The sequence below is a fragment of the Sceloporus occidentalis genome, unplaced genomic scaffold (assembly GCF_023333645.1).
Source record: "Sceloporus occidentalis isolate IW3139 unplaced genomic scaffold, rSceOcc1.0.p SCAF_1, whole genome shotgun sequence".
Lineage (NCBI taxonomy): Eukaryota > Metazoa > Chordata > Lepidosauria > Squamata > Phrynosomatidae > Sceloporus > Sceloporus occidentalis.
Window position 1 is genome coordinate 160,418,009 of NW_028316981.1, and position 23,685 is coordinate 160,441,693.

Genomic DNA, 23,685 nt, shown 5'->3' on the forward strand with positions numbered 1-23,685 from the left:
CTGAGGTAACAAAATGATTTACAGTCTGTAAAGAGGAGGATTATTGTTGCATTTTCCAATTTTTCCAAAATTTCTGTAATGTATCTGCTGTGCTCCTCTTTGTATCGTCACAATTACTTCTCCCTTACTTGCTAGGGCACACAGAATCTATTAGGTAAGGAGAGGAGTAGTAGGGCAGCAAACATTGCCTCTGAATTATTTCCCCTCCTCATATCTCATCCATATTCTCAGGTGAAGAACTATAGCCATGATTTGGGCAAGGAAGTTCAGAAGGTGCCAAAGAGACGGCAGCTTGCCCATGACAGTGAGGCTGCCAGTCGCCGCTCGGCTCTTAATGTGCGCCTGTTCCTTAAGGAATTCTGTGTGGAGTTCTTGGAGAACTGCTACAATCGCCTCATGTATCTGGTCAAGGTGAGAATGAAGCCCATATTCTGTGTGGGAGGAATGGATGACATTAGAGAATACGGTTGCCAGAGTAAAAACTAGAGACAATTCTTGTACCTTTGATGCTGGTGTAGAAGAAGGAATTTCAGCCAGTGTTGCTTCTTACCAAGTTGCTTGACAAGCAACACCTCCTGAAATTCCCTCTTCCACCTAAACATTAATGATGTCCTATGTAGTTTTCACTGACAACAGTGCTAGAAAAAGAGGGCATGGTAGTGTTGGTGATCTCAGAGGATGCCATGAAGCTGGTTTTCCCTAGTTTATTTATTTTTGGATGCAGAGATGTACTCACCTGAAGCTGGATTCAGCAAAAGTGAATCTTTTTTCATAGTCCTTTGTGTGTCTCTATCTATCTATACTGTATATCTATTGCACTTATATCCTACCTTTCTCCCAAAATCATTTGCTTTTCATTCCTCTTGTGCTGTGGTGGCATTAAATCTGTGAAAATTATTTCTGTCCTATCCTGTATTCAGGATCTCAGGGCATAGTGCAGTCTGTAAAAACAACTTCAAAACAATGCAATCAATTTAAAAACAAAGGAGTGATCAAACAAAACAGAAAACAAAACCTACAGTCTAGTAAGCCAAAATTAAGCTGTGGTCACTAGGCACACAAAAGCTTGAGTGAAAAAACAGGTTTTCAGTTGGTGGTGATCTGAGGCCAGTATTAGCAGCCAGACCTCAAGGAGGCATTCCACACCCACAACTCATCTTGGAGAATGTCCTTTCTCACATTTCTGTGTAAATTATTGGTCCTAGTGTGGGACACAGAAGAGGACACTCAACCCAACCTTAAAGCTAGCTTGGGCAGGAATTTACAGTGAGAGCTGCTCCCCACATACTGTGCTCCAAAACCATCTACGGCTCTGAATATCATCAGGAATACCTTGAACCTAAACTATAGTTGCATTAGCAAAATTGAAGGGGAGATTGGAAGGGAGCTCTGTCCTTTCGTGATACAAGCCTGGATGCTGCTGGCAAAGTTGTTGCTACGAGCTTATTTGGGGTGGAATTAGTCACAGGTACCTATTGGTGATGCATTACCCAGCAGGCCAAGTCAGAACTCCAGAAGCCTGGGAGCTCCAAATTCAACTGTTTTCCAGTCCAAGTCTTTATCTTACCTAGAAGTGAGGTCAAGATCTTCAGGTAAAAACTAAGAAGATGCTAGTTTGTTTGAAGAGGGCAAAATGCACAGGACTGGATGCAAGTAGGGTAGGTAGAAGATGAGCCCTTGGGGTGGTGGGGAAAAGGGGTACTTTTAAGGCCAAAGTCAAGAAGTTCTGTCTTTATGGTAGGAAAGTAGTGATCCTGATAGTTCAGGTGTGAGAAAAGCGAAGCCCCTGGTGTGCATGCAGTTCCCCAAGGCTTTTTTATGCCCCCCCCCAGCACCTCCCTCTAAGGTGGCCATTTTAGAAGAGGTCTTTTCTTTTGCAACAGGAAGTCAACCCAAAGTCAACTGATATGGAGCCAGATTTTCTGGAGGGCTGCTGCTTGCACACAAGTGTCTGTGGCCTTGCTCTCTGTTTCACCGCCTTCAGAGGTGTGCTGCCTGGTGAGGACATCTTACTGATGGCTTCTAAATTATGGAACTCTGTTTTGAATGAGATAAAGATGGCACTCTTCTCTTGAATTTCAGGCATGGTGGTGTGGGATAGCATAATACTTTCAAAATTCTGAAAGGACAGAATTTCTGGAAACCAAACAGACAAATTACTAGTTATTTTAATAAGAGTGGGTGTATAGGAGGGAAAAGTATGACTTCAACATTTAGCTCTCTAATCTCAGAGGCACAGAACAGAGAAATGGCAAAAGGAAAGGTGTAGAAAGTCAGAGATTGGAGAGCTAAATGTTAAAGTCATACTTTTCCCTCCTGCACATCCACTCCAAAAATTATTTGGAAATCAGCATCACCACCTGCTCTTAAAATACATCGTGTAGAATAAGAGGATATGTGTAAATATACATCCTTTCTCTATATTAGAATTTGAGTTACCACTTTTTTTTAGTATGTGTAGTATCATGCTTAAGGATATGTATATGTAGTGTCGTGATTAGGGATAGTTAGAGTTGTGAAGGACTATGAAAAAAATAGGGAAAAATATTTTTGTCCATATTTCTCCTGAATCAAGCTAAAATAAAATATTTCATAATTTATTTTCTTCCTTTTAACAGTTTTTTTCTTGGTTTTCCCCAGTCTGGGGAAAAATGGGAAAAAACCAAGAAAAAACAAGAAAAAAACTAAAAAAAAGAAGAAAAACGATTATGGAATATTTTATTTTAGCATGATTCAGGAAAACTACAGACACAAATGTTTTTTTCCTAATTTTTCCACAGACCTTCACATCTCTAGGGATATTATTATGTTTACTATCGCTGAATCTGAACCCAAAATAGAAAGGATGATATAGAAGGGATCACATGATTAATATTCTCTTATCTCCCTCCTCAGGATCACCTTATGCGAGAGAGAGCCCAGCAGCATGATGAGACATACTACTTGTGGGCAATGGCTTTTTTCATGGCCTTCAACCGGGCCCACTCTTTCCAGCCACAACTGGTTTCTGAGACTGTTGGAGTCCGGACCTTCCACTTCATTGAGCAGAATCTGACCAACTACTATGAAATGCTGCTTGTGGATAAGAAAGAGTCAACATCTTGGTCTAGAAGGTAGGAGTCTGCTGCTGTGGAATGGCTTTGTGAGTCTCCTACTCCTTGGGTTCCTTTTTGACTTGGAATAGGTCCTTTTTCTCCTACATCTCTGCACAAATGTGACTCTTGCCTCTCATCTACTCTCTTTCTCTCTCTCTCTCTCTTGCTCCCAGGATGCATCTGGCTCTCAAAACCTACCAAGAGTTGCTGATGACTGTGCATGAAATGGACCATTCACAAGAAGAAGCTATTCGCCACAGCAGCCACATTTTAAAAAGTGAGGATTTGAAATTTTAGCTAACTGGAAAGCAAGTTTACCATATTCTTGGACAATACCATATTCCTGGACAATAATCCGGATTTCCTGTCAGGATTAGGAGCCAACTCTCATCAGAGCTGGAAAGATGTTTGTGAGGAGTTACTTTTTCTTTGGTTAGGGGGGAAATAAGTTATGTTTCAAAATTAATATATTGGGTAGGAATGAACATATTTTATTGGCATAACCAGTAACATTTTCTAGTTACTTTTAAATTTATGTTTAAAGAACAGTCTAGACATTTTAAAGGCATTCTTCAAGTTTCATTCCTTTCTCTTACCCCCTAAGGTTCTTCCCTCCAGTGTACTTGAAAGTAGTGAGCAGTACAGTGGTCCTCCACATTCGCTGGGGTTAGGAGTGAAGGACCCCTATCAGTGTGGAAAAACCGCAAATAAAAAACACTATTTTTATCTGAGAGAACACCTCTTTAGGAATCTCTAGGTCCTCCTGCTTTTAAAGTAGAGGAGGGGGTTGGTTACTCCATATCTGAGGGTCATGCTGGAACTCTGCTGGACCTGGGAGCACCTCACCCCACTCCTGAATGAGAGTTGTAATAAGTGTTGGAGACAAATTAGTACCCCAGAGTTCTGGTCCTAACCTGCTGTTTGTCAGCTGAAGACTGAGGACAACTTGTATTTGGGTGGATAGGGATAGGTCCTCTCAAAAGAATATCTTCTGCGGTGAGGATCTTGCCAGTCTCTCAAAAGAGAATGGACAGGATGTCCTTATTAAATGGATGGGAGAATGGACAGGAAAGAGAACAGTCTTGTTTCTCTTGTTGCTCAGTTTATAAGGATCAGATTGGTTTATTCTTTACTCTTACAAAACAGGAGATACTAACTCTGTCTGTGATATAACTGATCCAATTCCCTCTCCCCCTAGATAACATATTCTACATGATGGAGTATCGTGAACTATTCCTTGCTCTCTTCCGTAAGTTTGATGAAACAAAGCAGCCCCGGTCATTCCTCAAAGATTTGGTGGAAACGACTCACCTTTTTTTGAAGATGCTCGAGAGATTTTGCAAAGGGAGGAACAACTTAGTGGTCCAGGTACACCTTGGTGTGTGGGGGCAGAGCTTTGTTATTTAGATCACCAGGTCTTAGTGTAACCCTTAAGGATCTTTTGACCAAGTACACATAGCATTGTTGTCCAGTCTTTGTCCAAGGAGTTAAGATAGTGTTATGGTTTCACCTTCTCTATTGTCCTCATCATAATCTTGTGAGACTGGTTAGTCAGAGTGAAAGGGCACTAGTACAAGGTCGTGCAGAGAGTTTTGTGGCAAAGTAGATAGCTGAGTCAGTGTGGGTGGCGTAGTGGTTTGAGTGTTGAACTACAACTCTGGAGACCAGGGTTTCATTCCCTGCTTGGTCATGAAGCCCACTGGGTGGCTTTGGCAAGTCACATGCACTCTCACCTTCAGGGGATGGCAAAGGAAAAGCTCCTTTGAACAATTCTTGCCGAGAAAACCCTATGACAGGATGCCTTAGGGTTGTCGTAAGTCAGAAATGACTTAAAGGCAATAGAACAACAACAAAGAGAACTGAATCTGATTTTTCTTGGTCCTGGTCCAACACTTTAACCACTGCACCATACTGTCAGGGGTTGATTACATTGCAAGGCAAAGAGAGGTTTTGAATGGACAGATTCCAAGATTCTAGATTCCTCATGCTTTGTGTCTTGTTTCTATTTTATAGCCTTCTTTCAGGATAGCTCAAGAGAAGTTGGAGTTTTAAAGACTATTGTTCTAGAACATAATGGTTACAAAATAAAGATTTTTTAAAAAATCCTTTAACTTTATAAATTTAATTTTTAAAAAATTCAATAATGAACCTTCAAAAATAAATTCAAAAACAATTTCATACTAATTTCTAAAAAAATCCTAACTTGCGCGTATGTATAAAGTCATGTGTAAGTAAAGGCTTGATTAGAAATATATACAGTTGGTACTCCATTTTCGCGGGGATCCGTTCAGGACCTCTCTGCAAAAATGGAGGCTCACTCTTATTCAATACCCATAGGCTTGAATGGGGTGCGCCCCCATGTGTGTGGACTGGGCGTTTGCGCTGGGTGCGTGCACCATTGCAAATAGTGGAGGTTGCCCCTCCACGTATACTCAAGGGCACATATCTTAGATCTGCACGTTAGGAGGGGCGACTACACACACACACACACACACACACACACACACACACTGGATCCTCAAAACAGCCTCCAGCTGAACAATTAATATTACCATTTTAAAAATGAATCAGTGCAATAAGATTCTATCCAAGTTAACACCATTAAAATTAAAAGCAGAATAGTAAAAAACTAGCAGTTGCACCTTTCAGGATGTTGCTCAAGATCCATTTCCTGATTATGCAGGCAGAGTTCTGTGGATGATACCATAGTGCAAGCAGTTGTATTTTTCGTACATGTTCTATAAGTGTTCCCCTAATGCACTTGGGCTGTGGTATATTCGCCATTGCACAGCAGCAGTGTGCATTGCTGTGAAGTGAATTACATGATTGCTTGTGTAATAGTACAGTCCAATATACAGGTGGTGTAGTGCACTCATAGTATAGCTATGCTAGCATTAACTATGCTGTGCAACTTCACTATTGGCTCTTGGCCATAGTTTGAGACTAGTAGGATTGTTCAAGTGAGAATGGGGAGGCTTCTTGTACCCTTAATGCTTGTGTAGAAGTGAGAGTTTAAGCAGGTGTTGCTTCTTACCAAGTTGCCTGACAGTCAACACTTGTTGAAATTCCCTCTTCTACACAAACATTAAAGGGACAAGAGCTATCTACAGTTCTCACTCTGGCAAACCTGGAGACTGTCTGCTTTGCGATGGATGCTCTAACAAGTTTTAAGCCAAGACCATGAAGGCTATGCTTGCTCTTCCCCATCCTCCCCACACTTTCTCTGGTGGACAGTACTTGTGGGTTAAGGATTCTAGTAATGCTACACTTATCTATCAACATCCCCCTTTCTTCAAAAGCTGGGTCAAAAACTAGGTTGCTTGTATTGCTACAGAGCAAAAAGGTCAAGAGGAAAAAGAAGCGCCAGGTTCACCCTGCTGGCTCAGATGCGCAGTCCCGAACTCCTGAAGAGTTGGAGGAGATGTGGCCACAGCTGGTTCATCAAATGAGTGAATGCATAAAGGTAGGGTAATGCTGTTGCAAAGGACAGTATTGGGTTTGGCCCTGAATTTGAACGAACTGACTTCTGTTTTCTAGTGGTTTCAAAGAGAGGAAGAATGTGTGTTCTGCACTTGCCAGAGCATCTCTGCTTTACTGAGTTCTATGATTTGCAAGATTCTGGATTGTAGGAGCCTGTCTTGGAGGCCACAGGGCCAATCCTACTCATAACTGTCAAAGCTGACTGGAAAAGACTTCCTAAGGCAGTGGTTCTCAACCTTCCTAATGTCGCGACCCTTTAATACAGTTCCTCATGTTGTGGTGACCCCCAACCATAAAATTGTCTTGATGGTCTTAGGCGACCCTGTGAAAGGGTCGTTTGACCCTGCTGTCCTAAGGGTTCAGATGGAGTTCTTTTTCACCATTATCTGAAGGTGGCAGAGAATGAACCAGTTTTCTTCCACTGAACTACAGTCTTTCCCCCAAAACTTTCTGCTGGCAACACCTTTTTATTCAGATAGGATTTTAATAATTGGTTGCAGGGTGCCTTTGACTGGGGGGTGGGTAGGTTGCTGTATTTTTAACTTTATTGTTATGTTTTTAGATGACTTTATACTTTAAAAGTTAGTGGTGTTTTACTGTGGTTATCAGGATTTTTAGAGCTTGTTTTAGCTTTTGTAAGATGCCTTTGGTCCCATGCTGTGAGAAAGGCAGCATTTTAATAAAGTAAAATAAAATAAAAAGGGTAAAAATAGAATTATTCGCATCTTCAACTGCATACTGCCTATACAAGGCAAAGGAAAGTGTTGGTTCTCTTCCTGAATAATTTTGCTGTGTAGCAGATTTAATGCTTTTTGGGGTGGAAACCAAATTACAATACATTAATGGAGCAATACTTGTACAGCATTCTTACATAACTTAGTTATTCCTGAAGTGCCTTTTAGCAACTGGAAGATGGTCTTCAAGATGGTTTATACAATAAGTCTTCTTAGAAAGACTTTCTTTCTTCCACTCTGCACTCAGGGTGATTTTTCTTTTCGAATGTTGAACTGGCTTTGTAAACTGTTCGGTCATATACTGAAATTACAAAAGGGCTATATGGATGGCTCTGGTCCTGGTTATCTGAAGGACCATACTGTCCCATAGACTGTTTGAGATCTTCTAGGGAGACCCTTCTTACTGGCTGCATCCACACTGCAGAAATAATCCAGTTTGATGGTGTTTTAACTGCCATGGCTCCATGCTCTGCAATCCTGGTCTGTAATTTGTTGTGGCACCAGAGCTCTCTGACAGAGAAGGCCAAATGTCTCACGAATCTACAATTCCCAGAATTCCACAGCATGGAGTTATGGCACTTAAAGCGGTGTCAGATTGGGTTATTTCTATAGTGCGGATGTAGTCTCTGTTCTACCGCTGTCACAGGTGCATCTGATGGAAACGTGGGAGAGGACCTTCTCAGTGGCTGCTCCAAGTGTTGGATCTCTCTTCCTCAACAGGCTAGACTGGGAGCTTCCCTGCTCTCCTTCAGGGCTGATAGCTAAGGGGCAACGGGCCTTTCAAAATATGCTGTAATGTTTATTTGTTGTTTTCTTTTTTATGATCATGTTTCTCACTGCTCTTAATTCTGCTGTTGGTTTAATTATGTTGTTAACTTTTATATGGTATGAATTCTAGCTTTTATAAGCTGCCTTAAGTCCAGACTGGGGGGGGAAATGAGGATGTAAATAAACACAGAGAGCTGGTGTGTCGTACTGGTTTGAGTATTGAGTTATGATTCTGTAGACCAGGGTTTGATTAATTGTTTGGCCATGAAAGCTACTGGGTTATCTTGGGCGAGTCATGCTCTCACCCTCAGTGAAAGGCAATGGCAAACCTCCTCAAAACAAATCTTGCCAAGAAAATCCCTTGATAGGTTCATCTTAGGGTTGCCATAAGTCGGAAACAACTTGAAGGCATGTAACAACATAAACAGCTGGGGTCACCCCTTTTCTGGGGTGTCAGTCAGTGCACTCCACACTCCCTGCACCCCCCTAGTGACACCACTGTCTGTATGGTTCCCTGCACAGTCATTTTATTATCTTTTTAATATATGCCTGTGATTAGACTTGACACTTACAAAATATGCTTGGGTTGACTAGAAATGTTGAGCAATCCTTCCTCCCCCTGCATTTAATATTTCCCTAAAGCTTGCCCTCTTGTCCTCATGGGAATTCATTGAGCACCTTTCTTTCTCTGCCAGAGTTCTGTGCCTCTTCCAGAAGATGTTGTCCCTTTTGATGTTGCATCAGAAGTTCCGCTAGAGGAGCAGCGAACTGAGGCCATGGTGCGGATCCAAGATAGCCTCCTGGCTCGCCAGGCCCCTAAAGCACTCTCCCTCTTACGTTCAGCACGGTAAGAATGTTACTTTTTGGCTACATCACCATCTTACCAATTTGTGGATAAAAAAGTGCAGGCTTATAAACTGCCACTGCCACGTACAATACCGTTCTAATGATTATTTAAGCCCTAGGCTTTGAGAAACATGGGGAGCCATGCTTTCTTTATGGATGAAAGCAGTGCAACAACTGAGGGGAAGCTAACGTAGCTAAAGCTTGGACCTGGTACACTGGAATTGGATGGCTCTCTCTATCATTGTGCATCAAAAACATGAAAATAATGGGTCAGAACCAGCTGAAAATTTACATTTTAAAAGTTCAAGTGATCTTTTAGCAGTACCATCTAAAATACAAAACATATTAGTTGTTAACAGAAAGATAAGTAGGCATGTGTGGGCTTGCCTGTGGTTAAACAGAGCAGCACTCAGGTGTGCAGTGCATTGTGGGGTCACAATGGCAAGAGCCCTTGCCCCAAAGAGCAACCTAAAATGCATGTTCTGGGGTGGGAAAAAGGGACTGGAAGAAGATGCAACACAAGGTAGACATGTGATATGGTCTTCATGCCTTAGCTCAGGGCAAGAGTTCTAGCTTCACACAGGCCTATTACTCTGTTAATATGTTTATATACTGTTTGAGCCAGGAAGATATACAGTATAATTTGTTCTCTAAATTTATTCATGAAGGATAATCAGGATATATTAAAGGAAAGAGTAGTGATATTTACTGGTCTCCTCTTACTGCTAACATTTCTATACTTTCTCTTTCTCTCTCTTTTTTTGTCTGCATACACTTGAACGTGTATATTTGATTTCGCCTATGTCACCCATTGTTTAATGATGGGATGGTGGTGGTGAAGAAAGTGTGTATGTACCTTCAAGTCACTTGTCAATTTATGGCGACTCCATTAATATCAAAGCATTTTCTTAAGCAAGGAATCTTTAGACATGATTTTGCCAGTTCTTTCCTTTAAAGCATAGCCTACAACACCTGGTATTCATTGGTGGTCGCCCATACAATACTAATCAGCGCTGAACCTGCTTAGCTTTCAAAATCAGATCAGGTGCTTTTAGGGTATTTAGTGAGGTACTAAACTTAAAGTATTTGTGCTTGGCCAATTCTCCTGCCTTCATTTTGTTTTGTAAGGGAGGTGTGGCCAGAAGGGGATATTTTTGGATCACCCACCCTTGATCCAGATGAAGAGACTGAGCTGCTGAGACAAATCTTCTTTGCCAACCTTCCTCGTGAGTATTCAGTTTCCATGAGTGAAATCAAATGGAATAGAAGCAGAGGGAATAGCCTTAGCTGATAACATGGTCATCATAAAGATGGTGGTGGGCAGGGAGGGAATCCAGGGTATTTGGCTGTCTGAGGTGCTTTCCATAGGCTGACAGAGAGAAATTATTTTATTAATTATATTAAAGGTTTCTATACTGCCTTTTGAAAAGTCTTTCCCCCAGCGTGGCACATTGTCATTTCAAAAGCAGAGCAATATCTAACATTTTAAAACCGGCAGTCTGAACAAAGAAAGTTTTTAAAACTATTTAAGAGTACAGGACTGACAATTTAAAATCTAGCCTCCCCTCTTTTAAATAAAGATGGATTATAATAAAACCTTTGAAAGCATGCTTGAGGGTGGGGGTGGGAAGAGGGATGCTAGTACCTCAAGTCAGGGAGTTCATCTGTTGGTTTGTTGTTTTAAAGTTGGTAAGCTACCATGCACAGTCCCTCTGCCTTATCCTTCCCCTTAAAATTTGCTATACATGTTCTTGAAATAACAGTACCCCTTCTTTAGAGTTGAGGAACTTTATAGTGCCCCCTTTTGCTGAATGTAGACTTCTGCTGTGATAATCCTAGTGTTTTGGGGACCATTTTCTTTAAATTTCACTCACCCCTTCCAATGTGCACAGGGCAAGCGGCACCAGAAGTAGAGGAACCTGAAGAGGTAGCTGAGGAAGAGGAGGTAGCCGAGGAGGAGTTGGCATCTGTACATGTGTCAGAAAAAGAATTTAGCTTCCTAGATTATGTGAAACGGTAAGCAAGATTTGAGAGGCATAGGTGTAAGAAGAGCAAGAAGTGTCCCATCCCTTGCTTCTATCCTCTCCTCTCCTGTGTGCATGGGCTGTTTCAGATTTCACAAAGGCGGGATACAGACCACCCAAAAAGACAATAGCAATAGCGGACAAACCGTGCGGCTCCCTTGCGCAGCAAAAAGAACCCTCAAAAAGTGGTTGTGACGCCGCAAGGCGCCAATGGCGCACTTGCGGCATCACAAGGGCACCGAGACGTGCGGACACTAGGCATCCATCATGTCAAAATGGCGGCGCCCATATGTACAGGGCGCCGCCATTTTGACGCCCTTGTCACATGCGAGAGGCGTCTGAAAGCGCCGCCCCTCGCATGTCACGACGTCGCCCCATAGGGCCCGTCTAGCCAGTGCCAAAGTTTCCCTTAGTTTTATCAACTCATCTTAGTAACTATTATACCATTCCTCCATCCCATGCAGAAGGGCTAAAAGGTTACTTAAAACAAACACACACAGTCTGAAACTCTCTTTGGAACTAAATCTCCTGCCCATTACTATTTTTTGTGCTTTTGAGGAGCTGGAGCATGCACACACATATATCACCTTGCTCTTACACTGAATACATCTAATGTTTGTTTCTTTGTGGGTGGGATAGGTTTGCTAGTGCTAATGTAGTCAAGGCTTACATCCTACTGTTGAAGAACTACCAGCAGAACACCACTCACACCAACCACTGTATTGTAAAGATGTTGCACCGCATTGTCTGTGATCTCAAGATGGAAGCCCTGCTCTTCCAGCTGTCTGTTTTCTGCCTCTTCAATCGCCTCCTGAGTGATCCAGCTGCCAGCGCTTACAAGGTGTGGGGACCTTAAGTAATACAGTAGCTATAATGTGTCTCTGTGTTTAAATGTACAGGTTGCAGTTTGTACCACTAAAAATGGTACTAAAAAGCTCTTTGTTTAAGTAGTGAGCCTCAGCACAGGGGCAGAGGATATATTTTTCCACCTCTTTATATAGGTGGAGAAGCTTAGGCCGCATGCAGCCCCAACCTCTGTATGTGGTCCCAAAAGTGAGGGAATGGGGAGCCAAAATTAACTGAAGGTAAAGCTAAAGCAAAATGGAAGTGACTTCTGTTTTTGCTTTACTTTTATTTTTGGCATTGGTATAGCCCACTCGGCAAGGATAAGGATCCAAAGTTGGCCTCTGTCATGGTTCTGTTGCCCACCCTGCTGTATATGTTCCTGATAAGCGTTATAGAAATGTACTTGCTATTGCTATTGCTATTGTCTTCTTTCTTGGCATCTCCATTGGAAAGAATCCTGAAATTGCAAGGCTAGGATACCCAAGATCCTGCCAGTCAAGAGCTACAGCCAATCAAGAAAAGGCAGTACTGAATTAGGTTGCCCAATAACATTGTATTTTATAAATACAGTAATCAAGGTAAGCGTTTGCTTTACTTTGGTTTACTTTACAGTGTTACCTGCTTTACTGGGTGACAGTGTCATGTAACGAAAGTGTCATGTAGTGGCAGTCTTTGACTCAAGAACCCCAAAACCTCAGTGTAAAACAGCAAGCTTTATTCAGAAGCCAAAATAGTTCACAGTGTGGTGATGTTGTTAGGACTGAGGCACTTTGGTTGCACAGCTTTATTATTATTATTATTATTATTATTATTATTATTATTAACCTTTATTTATAAAGCGCTGTAAATTTACACAGCGCTGTACATACAATCTTTTTAATTGGACGGTTCCCTGCCCTCAGGTTTACAATCTAAAAAGACACGACACAAAGGGAGTGGTGGTGGGGAAGGGGCCTTTCTAGTAGGATAATACATATAAAATACATAGCAATATAGGAAATGATTCAATAAAACAGGCACCAAAAGAACATCAAATAGTAAGCGACAATTATGCAATGCCTGGGAAGGCTTCTCTGAACAGGATGGTTTTCAACTCCGTTTTGAAGCTGGTTAAAGAAGTGATGTCTCTTGCTCGCGGGGAAAGAAGGTTCCAGGAGTGAGGGGCAGCGAGTGAAAACGGGCGAATCCAAGATGGAGCAGAGGAAATCCTGGGCTGGGACAGCAAGCCTTGGAGAAAGGTCAGGGGCGGAAAGATACAACTGGGTGTCATCGGCATACAGATGGTAGGAAAAACCAAAAGAGCTGATGAGTTTACCTAAGGACAGTGTGTAGAGAGAAAACAGAAGGGGACCCAGAACAGAGCCCCGGGGGACTCCAACAGGTAAGGGAACAGGAGAAGAATTCTGACCACCTGCAACCACTGCAAAAGATCTGTCTGACAAATAAGATCTAAACCAGTCGAGAACAGAGTCTGAGAACCCAAGGTCAGAGAGTATGTCAACTAGGAGACAGTGATCAACGGTGTCAAAGGCTGCAGACAAATCAAGAAGGATGAGAACAGAATAAAGGCCATTAGCCTTGGCCTGTAAAAGGTCATTCGAGATCTTAGTGAGAGCTGTCTCTGTGGAATGCCTTGGGCGGAAACCAGACTGAAAAGGATCGAGGATGGAGTTGGCTTCAAGAAACTCAAGACAGCGAGAATAAACAACCCGTTCCAAAACTTTAGAAAGAAAGGGAAGAAGAGAAATTGGACGATAGCTAGACAAAGAGGAGGGGTCAATAGAAGTTTTTTTCAGAATTGGGGAAATGAGAGCATGTTTGAAGTCCGACAGGAAGGAGCCTGTAGAGAGAGAGAGATTGAAGATATGGAGAAGCGAGGGCAGAAAGGAGGGAGCTATAGAAATTAGAAGACGAGTAGGAATTGGATCAAGAGAGCAGGTTGCAGGTTTGCAAGAGTTCAGAAGTGTAGAGAGTTCATCCAAAGAAGCAGGAGGAAACACAGAAAATTTTTTAGGGGAGGGCGAAAGAAGATTATGAGCAGAAGAGGAATCAGGAGGGACTATCTCAGAGCGAATGGTGGTAATCTTAATTAATAATTAATTAATTAAAATTAATAAAAGCAGCTTTTGAATACTTGGGAATAAATGAATCAAATTATATTTATATTTATAAATTTATATTTATATTTATAAAATCCAGTTATATTAAATAGACACACTCCAAAATACCAGTGGTCAAAAAATGCAGGAAGATTACAAACTACAAAATAATATTCTAATCAAGAGTTTGTTAGACATCTGGATCAGGCTGTGACTCTAAACACACTTGCTAGGAGTTAGGCCTCATTAATCATGCTGGAATTTTTCTTCTGAGTAAACTTGCATAAAGATTGTTCTGTAGCAGACTATGGACCAGGAGGTTCCTAGTTCAAATCCTGCCACTGCTACTAAGGAGGATTTAGCAAGTCAGTATATCTTTGACTCTGCCTCCAAGTTGAGAATTTTGGTTTTACAAGATGGTTGTAGGGACTAATGAGATAATGTATGGGATTCATTTTGATATTTTAAGGTGCTGCGTGAATTTAAAGTTATTTTATTTATTTTATTTGTCCAACAGTACTTAGTGTTTTGGGCTGCTAATTGAATCTCTCAATAGACGAGAAGAACTAAAGGCATAAGGGGGACTTTCTGTATGCAAAAGCTGTTATTTCATTATGCCTTGCTAACTCTTTTGAGATCACCAGAAAGACCTTTAAAGAAAGCACTAAGGGTGGTGCAGTGGTTAAATGCCTGTGCTACAGCCACTCACTCAAAAGCATAAGGTTGTGAGTTCAGTACCAACAAAAGGGCTCAAGCTCGACTCAGGCTTGCATCCTTCTGAGGTCGCTAAAATGAGTACACAGATTGTTGGGGGCAATTAGCTTACAGTTGTAAATCGCTTAGACACTATTAGTTCAGTATGAAGTGGTCTGTAAATGAAGCTGTTTGCTTTTGTGTCAGGAATTTACTGAAAAAGGTGTGCAAGCTGTCATTTGAAATTTTATTTTTCAAACACAAAGACAGTTGATCCAAGAAAAAAAGTCTCAAATCCACATTGACTCTACATGCATCTTACCTCTTTCCATGTATATAACCATTTGCTTTATTTATTTGTTTGATGTATATCCCAATGGAGATCAAAGCAGCTTACTAGTAGGAGGAGTTTCTTGGCTCCATCTGTACTTCAGTACTAATGCAGTTTGACACCACTTTAGCTGCCATGGCTCAGTGCTACGGAATTGTGGGAACTTTAGTTTTGCGAGACATTTAGCCTTCTCTGTGACAGAGCTCTGGTGCCACAAGAAACTACAAATCCCAGGATTCTATAGAATGTAGCCATGCCAGTGAAAGTGGTGTCAAACAGCATTAATTCTGCAGTGTGGATGCAGCAAATGTCAGCAGTAAGGAGACTTTTCTTCTTCTTCTTTTCCAGGAGCTGGTGACCTTTGCCAAATATGTTGTGGGCAAGTTTTTTGCATTAGCATCCACCAATAAAAAGGCCTACATGGAGTTGCTGTTCTGGAAAACCACGGCTGTGGTACGCGAGATGACTGAAGGCTACACCTTGCTGCGGGAAGATGGCAGGTGAGCTCCTGAAATCTTGGTCAGTGACATGTTTTCTGGAAGGCTATTTTTGTGTTCTGTCAGTTAGCAACTGAGGGATGGAAGAATGTAGTAAATTCTTCAACAACAATTTCCTCTTTTGGGCTGCCACCTCATCCTGGATGCTGGCTTTCTTTTAAATCTCAAGATGAGATAAGAAAAGGGGCAGCCCCCTCTGTGTGTTCCCTCCTGCAGTCCCATTCTTGTCTGCTTGTGTTCCCCCATTTGCTTTTGGTGAACAAGCCTCTAGTTACTCTTTTTTATTTTATTTTTAAATTTCTATATCCTACCTGACATGGTGGGATATATTCTAAATTATCTTGACTTGGGGCCCAAGGCAGCTTACAACAAAGTTAAAACAAGATAGAATTAAATAAATATTGATTAAAAAATTAAACAAGTCATATTAAAACACAATTAATTTAAAAAGTATAAAACCATTTAAAAACATTATGATAGAGTTAAAAAATACAGCACCCCCCCCCCCCCCCCAATAATAAAAGCCCTTCTATACAGGCAGTTAATTATCAAATGCCTGTTTAAATAAAAAAGAATAGAGCAGGGAGTAGCCTGGCCTTCCATGGGAAGGAATTCCACAGCCTAAGAGTAGACACCAAGAAGGCCCTCTCCTGTGTCTTCACCAAACATCTCTGAAAGGATAGAGTGGAAATGTGAGAATGCCCACCCCAGCAAGTTCATACAGAGGCTGTACAGACTGGCATGATGAGCCGGCGTTGAGGTGGAGTGGGAGCGTGGTGACCACTTGCCCTGACTCTACCCCCACGCTGCCTGCCCGACCAGATAGCAGGCAACTTCACAATGTTTCTGTGGTGCAGCATTTAGACACACTGCTCTGAAGAAACAGAGAAGAGCCACATGACAGCAGCAAGGGCAACTTTTTCCCGTCCCAAAAAGGAGTGGCATTTTGCCGCTTCTTTTGGAGTTGGAAAAACGTCAGATTGCGGCCTTAATCCGGCAAGCAAAGGAGCAGCGGCAAGCTGCTCTATCAGGGCACTCTGTCTCACCCCACAGTGATATAGGATCTGGCAAGCCACTAGTTAGTACAACTAGAGTAAACCTATTCATTCAGTTGTTGAGTGGTGAGTCAACATATAGGTGCATCCCATTGATCTCAATGAGTTTACTGTAATATTAATAAAAATAAAATAATAATCCTAGTCAGGATGAACAGAATTTCGGCCATAGTCTTTCAAACAGTCTTGATTTAAGCCATGTTGGACTTTATAGGCCATAATCAGCACTTTCAATTGTGCCTAGAGAACAACTGCTTGCCAGCGAAGCTGTTTCAGCAGAGGTTTCCAGTAACTGGCCCTGGTTAGCATTCTGAGTATTGCATTTTGGAAATACTAAAGTATTATCAAACATAGAGGTGAGGTGTAACAACATTTGGAGACATTCCCCACCAATATTCTGAATAAGAAGAACAAAGCACCTGTAGTACTAATGCAGTTTGACACCACTTCAGTTGCCTTATCAGGCAATACATTAAAGACTTAACATTTTAAAAAGTGCTGTGAAAGAATGCTTCCTCCCACCCACCAACAGTTATACAAGTAGTTTTCCAAAATTCTACAAAATATCTCCCATCTGCCTCTGCCCTCACACCCCCTCAAAAGTTCTTTTGAATGTGGGCAGTATCCAGGAAGCCTTTCTCAGTGCAACATGTCTTACTTCAAACAGCTCCAACTCTTACAAGGCTACCCGGTGGACTGAGGAGGAGGAAGAGGAGCTGCGGGAACTCTACTACAAGTACAAAGAAGTGGAAGGTACCAGATCACTTTACGATGAAGGGGAGGGCACAGCACAAGAGAAAGAGCAGGGAATGAGGCAGAGGGCAAGATCAAGACTCAGTATAGAATCCTTCATTTTATTCCTTGGCTGAACTGAATGTTCTTCTTTATTTTAAAACACCTAACCCTTGGAACCAATTTTGGGGTCATACGATGGGAAGCTTTGAAGTTGCATTATCCTCTTTCACATTGCAAAGGGAGCAAAAATGAATTTCAAGGGTAGATGGCACAAAACGTACCAGTGCCCCCACAGCTCTTTTTATGCAGATTATGTGAGAACATAAAAGGATGACCAGATGCAAAAGAGAAAAATTCTCATTTTAAGTTGTTGCATAGAAGATTGTGTAGTGCTTTCACCCTGACATGACAAGGCTGCATTTGTACAAAAAGTCCTCTTTTATGCAGTTCATAGAAATAGAGAGCTACTGATTTCTTTTGCCACCAGTCACTATAAAGCAAGAGCAAGCAATTGTGGTATTCTTTAGATGCTTTTGTCCTACAACTCCTACCAGCCCTAGTGAGTATTGGTAATGGTGAGAGATCATGGGAGTTGCAGTCCAAAAAAACATCTGGAGGGCTACAATCACCCACACCAATCCTAGAAGGATTAAAAAAGCCTTTAAAAAAAGTAGGGTGGGGAGTTAAATTTGGTTCCATAATACTGTTTGAAACTAATGGTGAGTACTGCGTCAGAAAATGTTGAGGACTAGCAAGTCTGCTTCTTGTTCTTTGCTCTAACCTATAAGGGAGAGAAGCTTTTACAGAAGCTGATTCTTTTTAATGCTACCAATGCGTCTTTTTAATGCTACTAATGGCTAGCAGAGCTTTTTTTGCTCTTCTGTTTCTCTGAAATGAGGTTGGATTAAACATGTACCACCTCTCTCATACACACATACTTTTCTTCCTCGCCAGGTGAAGACATCCTTAACAACATTTTGGCTCACTTGAGCACTCATAACCGGACACGTAAGCAGGTGGCTAAGCAGCTGGTGCACCTGGGGCTGGCGAACAGTGTGCGAGATTTCCCTCGAGAGAGGTAGGTAATGGTCATGGTTCTCTGTCAATGGCAGAGACTGGATGGATACATAGTCTCTTCTTTTCTGGTGACAGGGAGCATTGGCAGGTCTCAGCACTGTAGACTTTGGGTCTGGTTGGAGAGAAGCATGGTGCCTCACAGGTTGTGGCATTCACAAAAGGAAAAGGCAAGTGTGAGGTGTCTCATCTGTGCATCCAGAATTCCTTACTCTAATTGGTGCAGAATTCTAGTCTCCTTCACACACAGTGATTTTTTAAGCAACGTGTGATTGCAGTGAATTATTTGGAAGCATGCAGAAGGTACCTGTAAATGTTTAGTGAGAACTTCTGAGCCATCTGTGGATAGCTATCATCCCTTGTGTCATGTTTCCCTGTACTTTTCCAAAGCAGAAAAATAGGAATAACTTTTGTACCAAACCATATTCAGGGGTATTGTACCACACCATATTCATGGCCTTTGTTTCCCTATGCAGCAAAAAACAACCAATGGGCCTAATACAGGACAGAAGCAACCTGGATTTCAAGGGAATCTATTTTTCTGTTGCTAATGGAGTTGAAATATACCTTTTATTGTGCTTTGTTCCTGGTCCCTACATGGCCAAGAAGGAAAGCCGACTCTGCCTGGCCTAAGATTCCTCAGTACCATCTTAACAGATAGCAAAGTAGTATTTGAGACAAAATGTAGGCCTAAAATGGTCACGTTTCTTCTTCTGTATGATTTTTAACGTCTTTTCCTGATGAAAAAGCTAGTGAAGCTTCGAAAGTTTATTTGTTGGCCAATAAAGGTATTGTGGATTTTGGATTTTGTTGTATTTTGCTTGTACCAAAAGGTACATATACCAAGACTGGAAAACATATGGCCCCTCCAGATATCACTGGACTGCAGCTCCCAGCATTATTCATCATTAATTGTGCTAGACAACCTTTGGAAAGCTGAATGATTCTCACCTCTGATATACAGTGGGCCCACCATATCAGCAGGCTAGCCATATGTGGACTCCAGCATCCATGGATCACCCCACCCCATTATTATCAGTGGTGGTGCAAGTACGCAGCTGTGCCAGCGCAGCTACACACATGGTGCCGCCTGCTGACTATAATGTTGCTTGAGCATACATATTTTTTCTCATCTGTGGGGGCCCTTGGAACCAAACCCACATGGATGGGAAGGACATGCTATACCACCTTAAGTCCTGTTCAAGGGAAAAGGCAGAATATAAATAAAACAAATACATAATAAAATAAGAAAGAACCCATTTAGAAATAAGTTTCATTAATTTTGATTACATTTCTCAGTAAGCATGTAAGAAAAAGTTTCAAAATGTAGGTTTTACCAAACCTCTGTAGATTCTGTTTATTATAGCTGCAGCTGCTTATGAAAGTTGTACTCACAGTCAATGCAATTTTTATGTTGGACCAAAAAAATGGGCCAAAAGCACACTTCTATTATACATGCAAAGACAAAGAGAAAGAAAATGGGTTTTTTCAGGCATTGACAATCAACCTCCATGGCACAGGACATCTCAGGCACCTGTCCTAGGATTTCATTACTGTCACACACATTGCCTGAAGTGTTGACATAAGCTTAAAGGTTAAAAACTTGGTTTTGAAAATGAATAAAATTAAGCTGCTTGATTCTTGTGCCATGGAATATTACAGAAGTATCTAAAGCCCTCACTTCCTTTGTGATTCACAGTCTTTTAAGAGAGCTGTACATTTGCTCCCCACCTGCTTGTTTTGCCACCTATGTAGAAAACCTGGGATGTAAGAATGTTAAAGGTAAAGGTAGTCCCTTGAAACAAATGTCTAGTTGTAACTGACTGTAGAGGGTGGTGCTCATCTCCATACTAAACCAAAGAGTCAGTGTGTCCAAAGACGACTCCGGTGGTCATATGGCCAGCATAACTTCACCAAATGTTGTTACCTTCCCACAAAAGCAGTACCTATTTATCTGCTTGCATGCTTTTAAACTGCTAGTTGGCAGAAGCTCGGATTAGTGACAGGAGCTCACCCCATCATGCAGCACTCGGACCTCGAACTGCCAACCTTCCAACCTTACTATTGTCAGAATTGGCATCTTAGCCACTAAGCCACTATATCCCTTGTGAATGTGGGGCATCCTAATATGCTGCGCTTTCTTCATCAGGAAGGAGACGCGTATTGTGCTGTGGACAGAAGATCAAGAACTGGAGCTTCAGCGGCTCTTTGAGGAGTTCCAGAGCACAGATGGTGAGACTGGATGGCTGAAAGGTCTTCCTGAGTCTGCAGCCAGATAATACAAGGTTCTTGTGACTGGCTCGCAGGAAAAGGGTGGGCAGTGATGGTAGTGCTAAGACTAGTGTCTTGGCGCTGCCCTTGCAAACCCTGTTTATCACATGTTTACTTTTGTAGAGGGATTTTTTCCTGCAAGCCTCCCTCTGGACTCCTTCTTGCTGTGGTCATTTAAAGCCACTTGACAAGTGGGGGCTGGAGCTAAGAGGAAAGAAGAAGATGAAAGGAGCAGGAGGAGAGTTAAATGGGGTTTGGGCCAGCTGGGAGGAGGAGGTTGGTTACCTTGTGAATTGAGAGAGGTCAGCAAAAGGTTATAATGTGATTCAGTATGTACTTGTAAGAACTCTGAAGTAAAACCATCCTAGAAGTGTTATGTGTTTGGAAGAGGACATGTAATACAATGTATGTTCCTTTCCTGTGTTAACCCATTGTCTGATATTCTTTTGGTACATGGGATGTCCAGACCTACTTACACATACACAGAAAGGTTGTGGTGGGGGGTTTACATGTATTTCTGAAAGTTTTGTGTATTTTTGACATTTTTTAGGGAAGAAGGAAGCCGTGCTACTGTTATATTGGTTTATTAAATCACTTGACCCATCTCTGCTTCCTCCCTGCCAGTTCCTTCTGACTCAACATTACCTTTGCTCCTTTCTCTCCTACTTTGTAGATATCCTGGCCAATGTGATGAGGCACATTACTGCAAAGCGTTCCAAGGCTCGCATCATTGAAAAGCTGCTCAGCATGGGACTGGTGTCTGACCGTAAAAAACTCTACAAGAAACGCAAGCGGAAGCCTGGTTTTTGTGGCATGGTATGATGACCATCGCCTCTTTTGTGTGTTACTTCCATGGTGTGTACATGATCATGTGTGCAAATGCATGCCTGCATGTATGAGAGTTCACATGAACATTGGAACTTAAGGCAGTTTGACTAATCCCATCAAGGTTTTTTTTTTTTTGTAGGGGGGAGGAACAGGGAAGGAGGAAGCAGTTGACCCTGCAAGTGAACTTCCTGCAACATGAGTCCCCCTTCTCTGTCCTCTTGCTAATTGCACACAGCACATCTTATATCTAGGACCTGTCAGACTGTGAAACTTCCCTTCCCTTGTTGAATAGATACTAGGTGAGCATTCTGTAACTGAACCTTTCTTTTCTTGTAGCTAGAAAGGGATAATGAACTTTTGGCCTTCCAGGCATTTTGGCATATAATGCTTTGGCCTATAATTCCCATAAGCCTCAACCAGCATGGTAAGGGAATGTGAAAAGGATAGGCCAGAACATCTGGATGGCCAAATGCATCCCACCCTTGAGTCTAGGATGTTTGTAAATGAACCACAACACTGCATCAGTTGGTAAGTGACAAAAAGGGATGAATTTATAGGTGGCAGCCTCCTTGTATATCTGTAAGTCTTCTCCTGTGAAGTAAGGGACTGGCTAATCTGGTGAGAAAGAACTGTTTGAACTTTGGGATTTGCTAGTAGTGATGCTGTTAAATCTGGGCTGGGCTGAGTCAGTTAGAATATTATGAGATTTCTGTGTAGTTTGTACAAGCTGCTGAGGGAGGGACATGTTGGGTTTGTGTCTGTTGCTGCTCTGTCATGTTATCAATTATTTTTTCTTTTAGAATAAAGATGCATTTCCCAAGGATTTTGGAGTACCTGACTTGGATGAGGATGAAGAGGAGGAGGAAGAGGAAGAGGAAGAGGAAGAAGATGATAATTTGGACAGTGAGGAAGAGGAGGAGCCAGCCCAGAAAGGTGGCAGCAACGATGTGGGCAACAGGTCCCAGGATAGACAGATTAACAAGAAATGCAGGTCTACATCAGATAGAGGCATCAAGGCACTTGTACAGAGCCTGAAGCAGGAAGGTGAGAAAGTGTTGGTTTCCTTGATGGCCAAAAAGAGGATGGACATTTACTGGGCAGCACCATCTATTACAGGGGTATCCTTCTGCAACACCTATTATACCTTATGACTGACTGTGCTGGCTGAGGCTAGTGCGAGTCTTAGTACAAAACTTCTGAAGGCCACTATCTTCCCTTTTATTAACATATAGCCGAAGCATTCAGATGATGGTTTTCAAACTTCCTAACTTCAGGAAATTTCTCCCTTGCCCACTAGTCTGAAGAGGTACACCCAAATTCTGCTGCAGAAAGTCCCATAGAGATGTTGGATTTTCTTATGCAGTGAAGACAGTTGCTGGCCAGATCTAGGCTACTGAGATGAATCTGTATGTCCGTTCCATAAGCACTCTTCTGAGGCCATGCAGCAGGAGATGAGCCATGGCAGGTGGTCTTTCAAGGAATCCCAAAATTACCCAGAGTACTGTTTGCACATATGAATGTTACTCCAGTTTGGGAATCAGTATCTAGGGCATTCATTGGAGATGACAAATGGAAGTATTATAGAGTCCATTTCCCTACATATGCCCTTCTCTCTCTGTCCGACCCTTGGCCTAAGCATAATGAAATGTGGTCAAAAAACAAAACAAAACCTGACTTTACTATTTCAGACTGCATGTGGCAAATAATATGCTTTGTTTTTTTTTTAATTCACTTCTGTATAAAACAATCCATGCAAATAGAAAATCAGTGCATTGCTACATTCTATTAAAAAAAGAAAATTGTGCAATTAGCGAGAGATACTCTAGCCCAGCTCTTTGCCTCTTGTACTGGTGTTATTTTTTTGGAGTGATACTTGCAGTGTAAGGAGTGGCATTTAAAAATACTCCTTCACCACCACCAGCAGCACCTCTGTTTTCTGAAGTGATGCAGCCTGTTCTACCACTTCATCCTTCTCCATCTGGAGACTGAATCCAGCTGTCACAAGGCCCCATGTCATTGTATCAAGAGTATTAAGAGAAGGGGTCCATTCATCTCCTCTTCCCCTTTTGTCCCCATAGGTTTGTCTGGCCCCCTCTTATGGCTCCAGAGTAGTCTGAACCGAACAGCTGCTGACCGAGAAGAGGATGGTGAGTGCAGTGGAATCTGGGCCTGGTATTCCCAGTCCTTAGGAAGAAGAATTATGCTTCATGGCTGTCCTCTTAGCTTGGTTGGTGTCCTTTTAAAGGACACTGGAAAAGAACTTCATTCTGTGTCCTCATTTCCTTCCCCAGGCAAGAGCAGAATACCTT

At 42.0% G+C, this 23,685-nt stretch overlaps 1 protein-coding gene across 4 annotated transcripts in view; it reads left to right on the forward strand.

Annotated features, from left to right (window-relative positions):
* The window catches only part of TIMELESS (timeless circadian regulator), a 68,767-nt gene that overhangs the window by 34,206 nt on the left and 10,876 nt on the right, over positions 1 to 23,685 (forward strand). For 3 of the 4 annotated variants that reach the window (XM_089479230.1, XM_089479220.1, XM_089479212.1), the window contains exons 10-25: positions 232 to 411; positions 2,896 to 3,113; positions 3,269 to 3,372; positions 4,294 to 4,463; positions 6,430 to 6,558; positions 8,773 to 8,924; positions 10,052 to 10,149; positions 10,816 to 10,939; positions 11,587 to 11,788; positions 15,265 to 15,416; positions 17,136 to 17,221; positions 18,158 to 18,281; positions 20,427 to 20,509; positions 21,222 to 21,364; positions 22,177 to 22,420; positions 23,455 to 23,523. In XM_089479230.1, the coding sequence (XP_089335356.1) occupies positions 232 to 411; positions 2,896 to 3,113; positions 3,269 to 3,372; positions 4,294 to 4,463; positions 6,430 to 6,558; positions 8,773 to 8,924; positions 10,052 to 10,149; positions 10,816 to 10,939; positions 11,587 to 11,788; positions 15,265 to 15,416; positions 17,136 to 17,221; positions 18,158 to 18,281; positions 20,427 to 20,509; positions 21,222 to 21,364; positions 22,177 to 22,420; positions 23,455 to 23,523 (2,278 nt within the window). Of the gene's footprint in view, positions 1 to 231; positions 412 to 2,895; positions 3,114 to 3,268; positions 3,373 to 4,293; positions 4,464 to 6,429; positions 6,559 to 8,772; positions 8,925 to 10,051; positions 10,150 to 10,815; positions 10,940 to 11,586; positions 11,789 to 15,264; positions 15,417 to 17,135; positions 17,222 to 18,157; positions 18,282 to 20,426; positions 20,510 to 21,221; positions 21,365 to 21,515; positions 21,676 to 22,176; positions 22,421 to 23,454; positions 23,524 to 23,685 lie in introns of those variants that run through there. The other variant, XR_016271887.1, reaches the window with a different exon arrangement.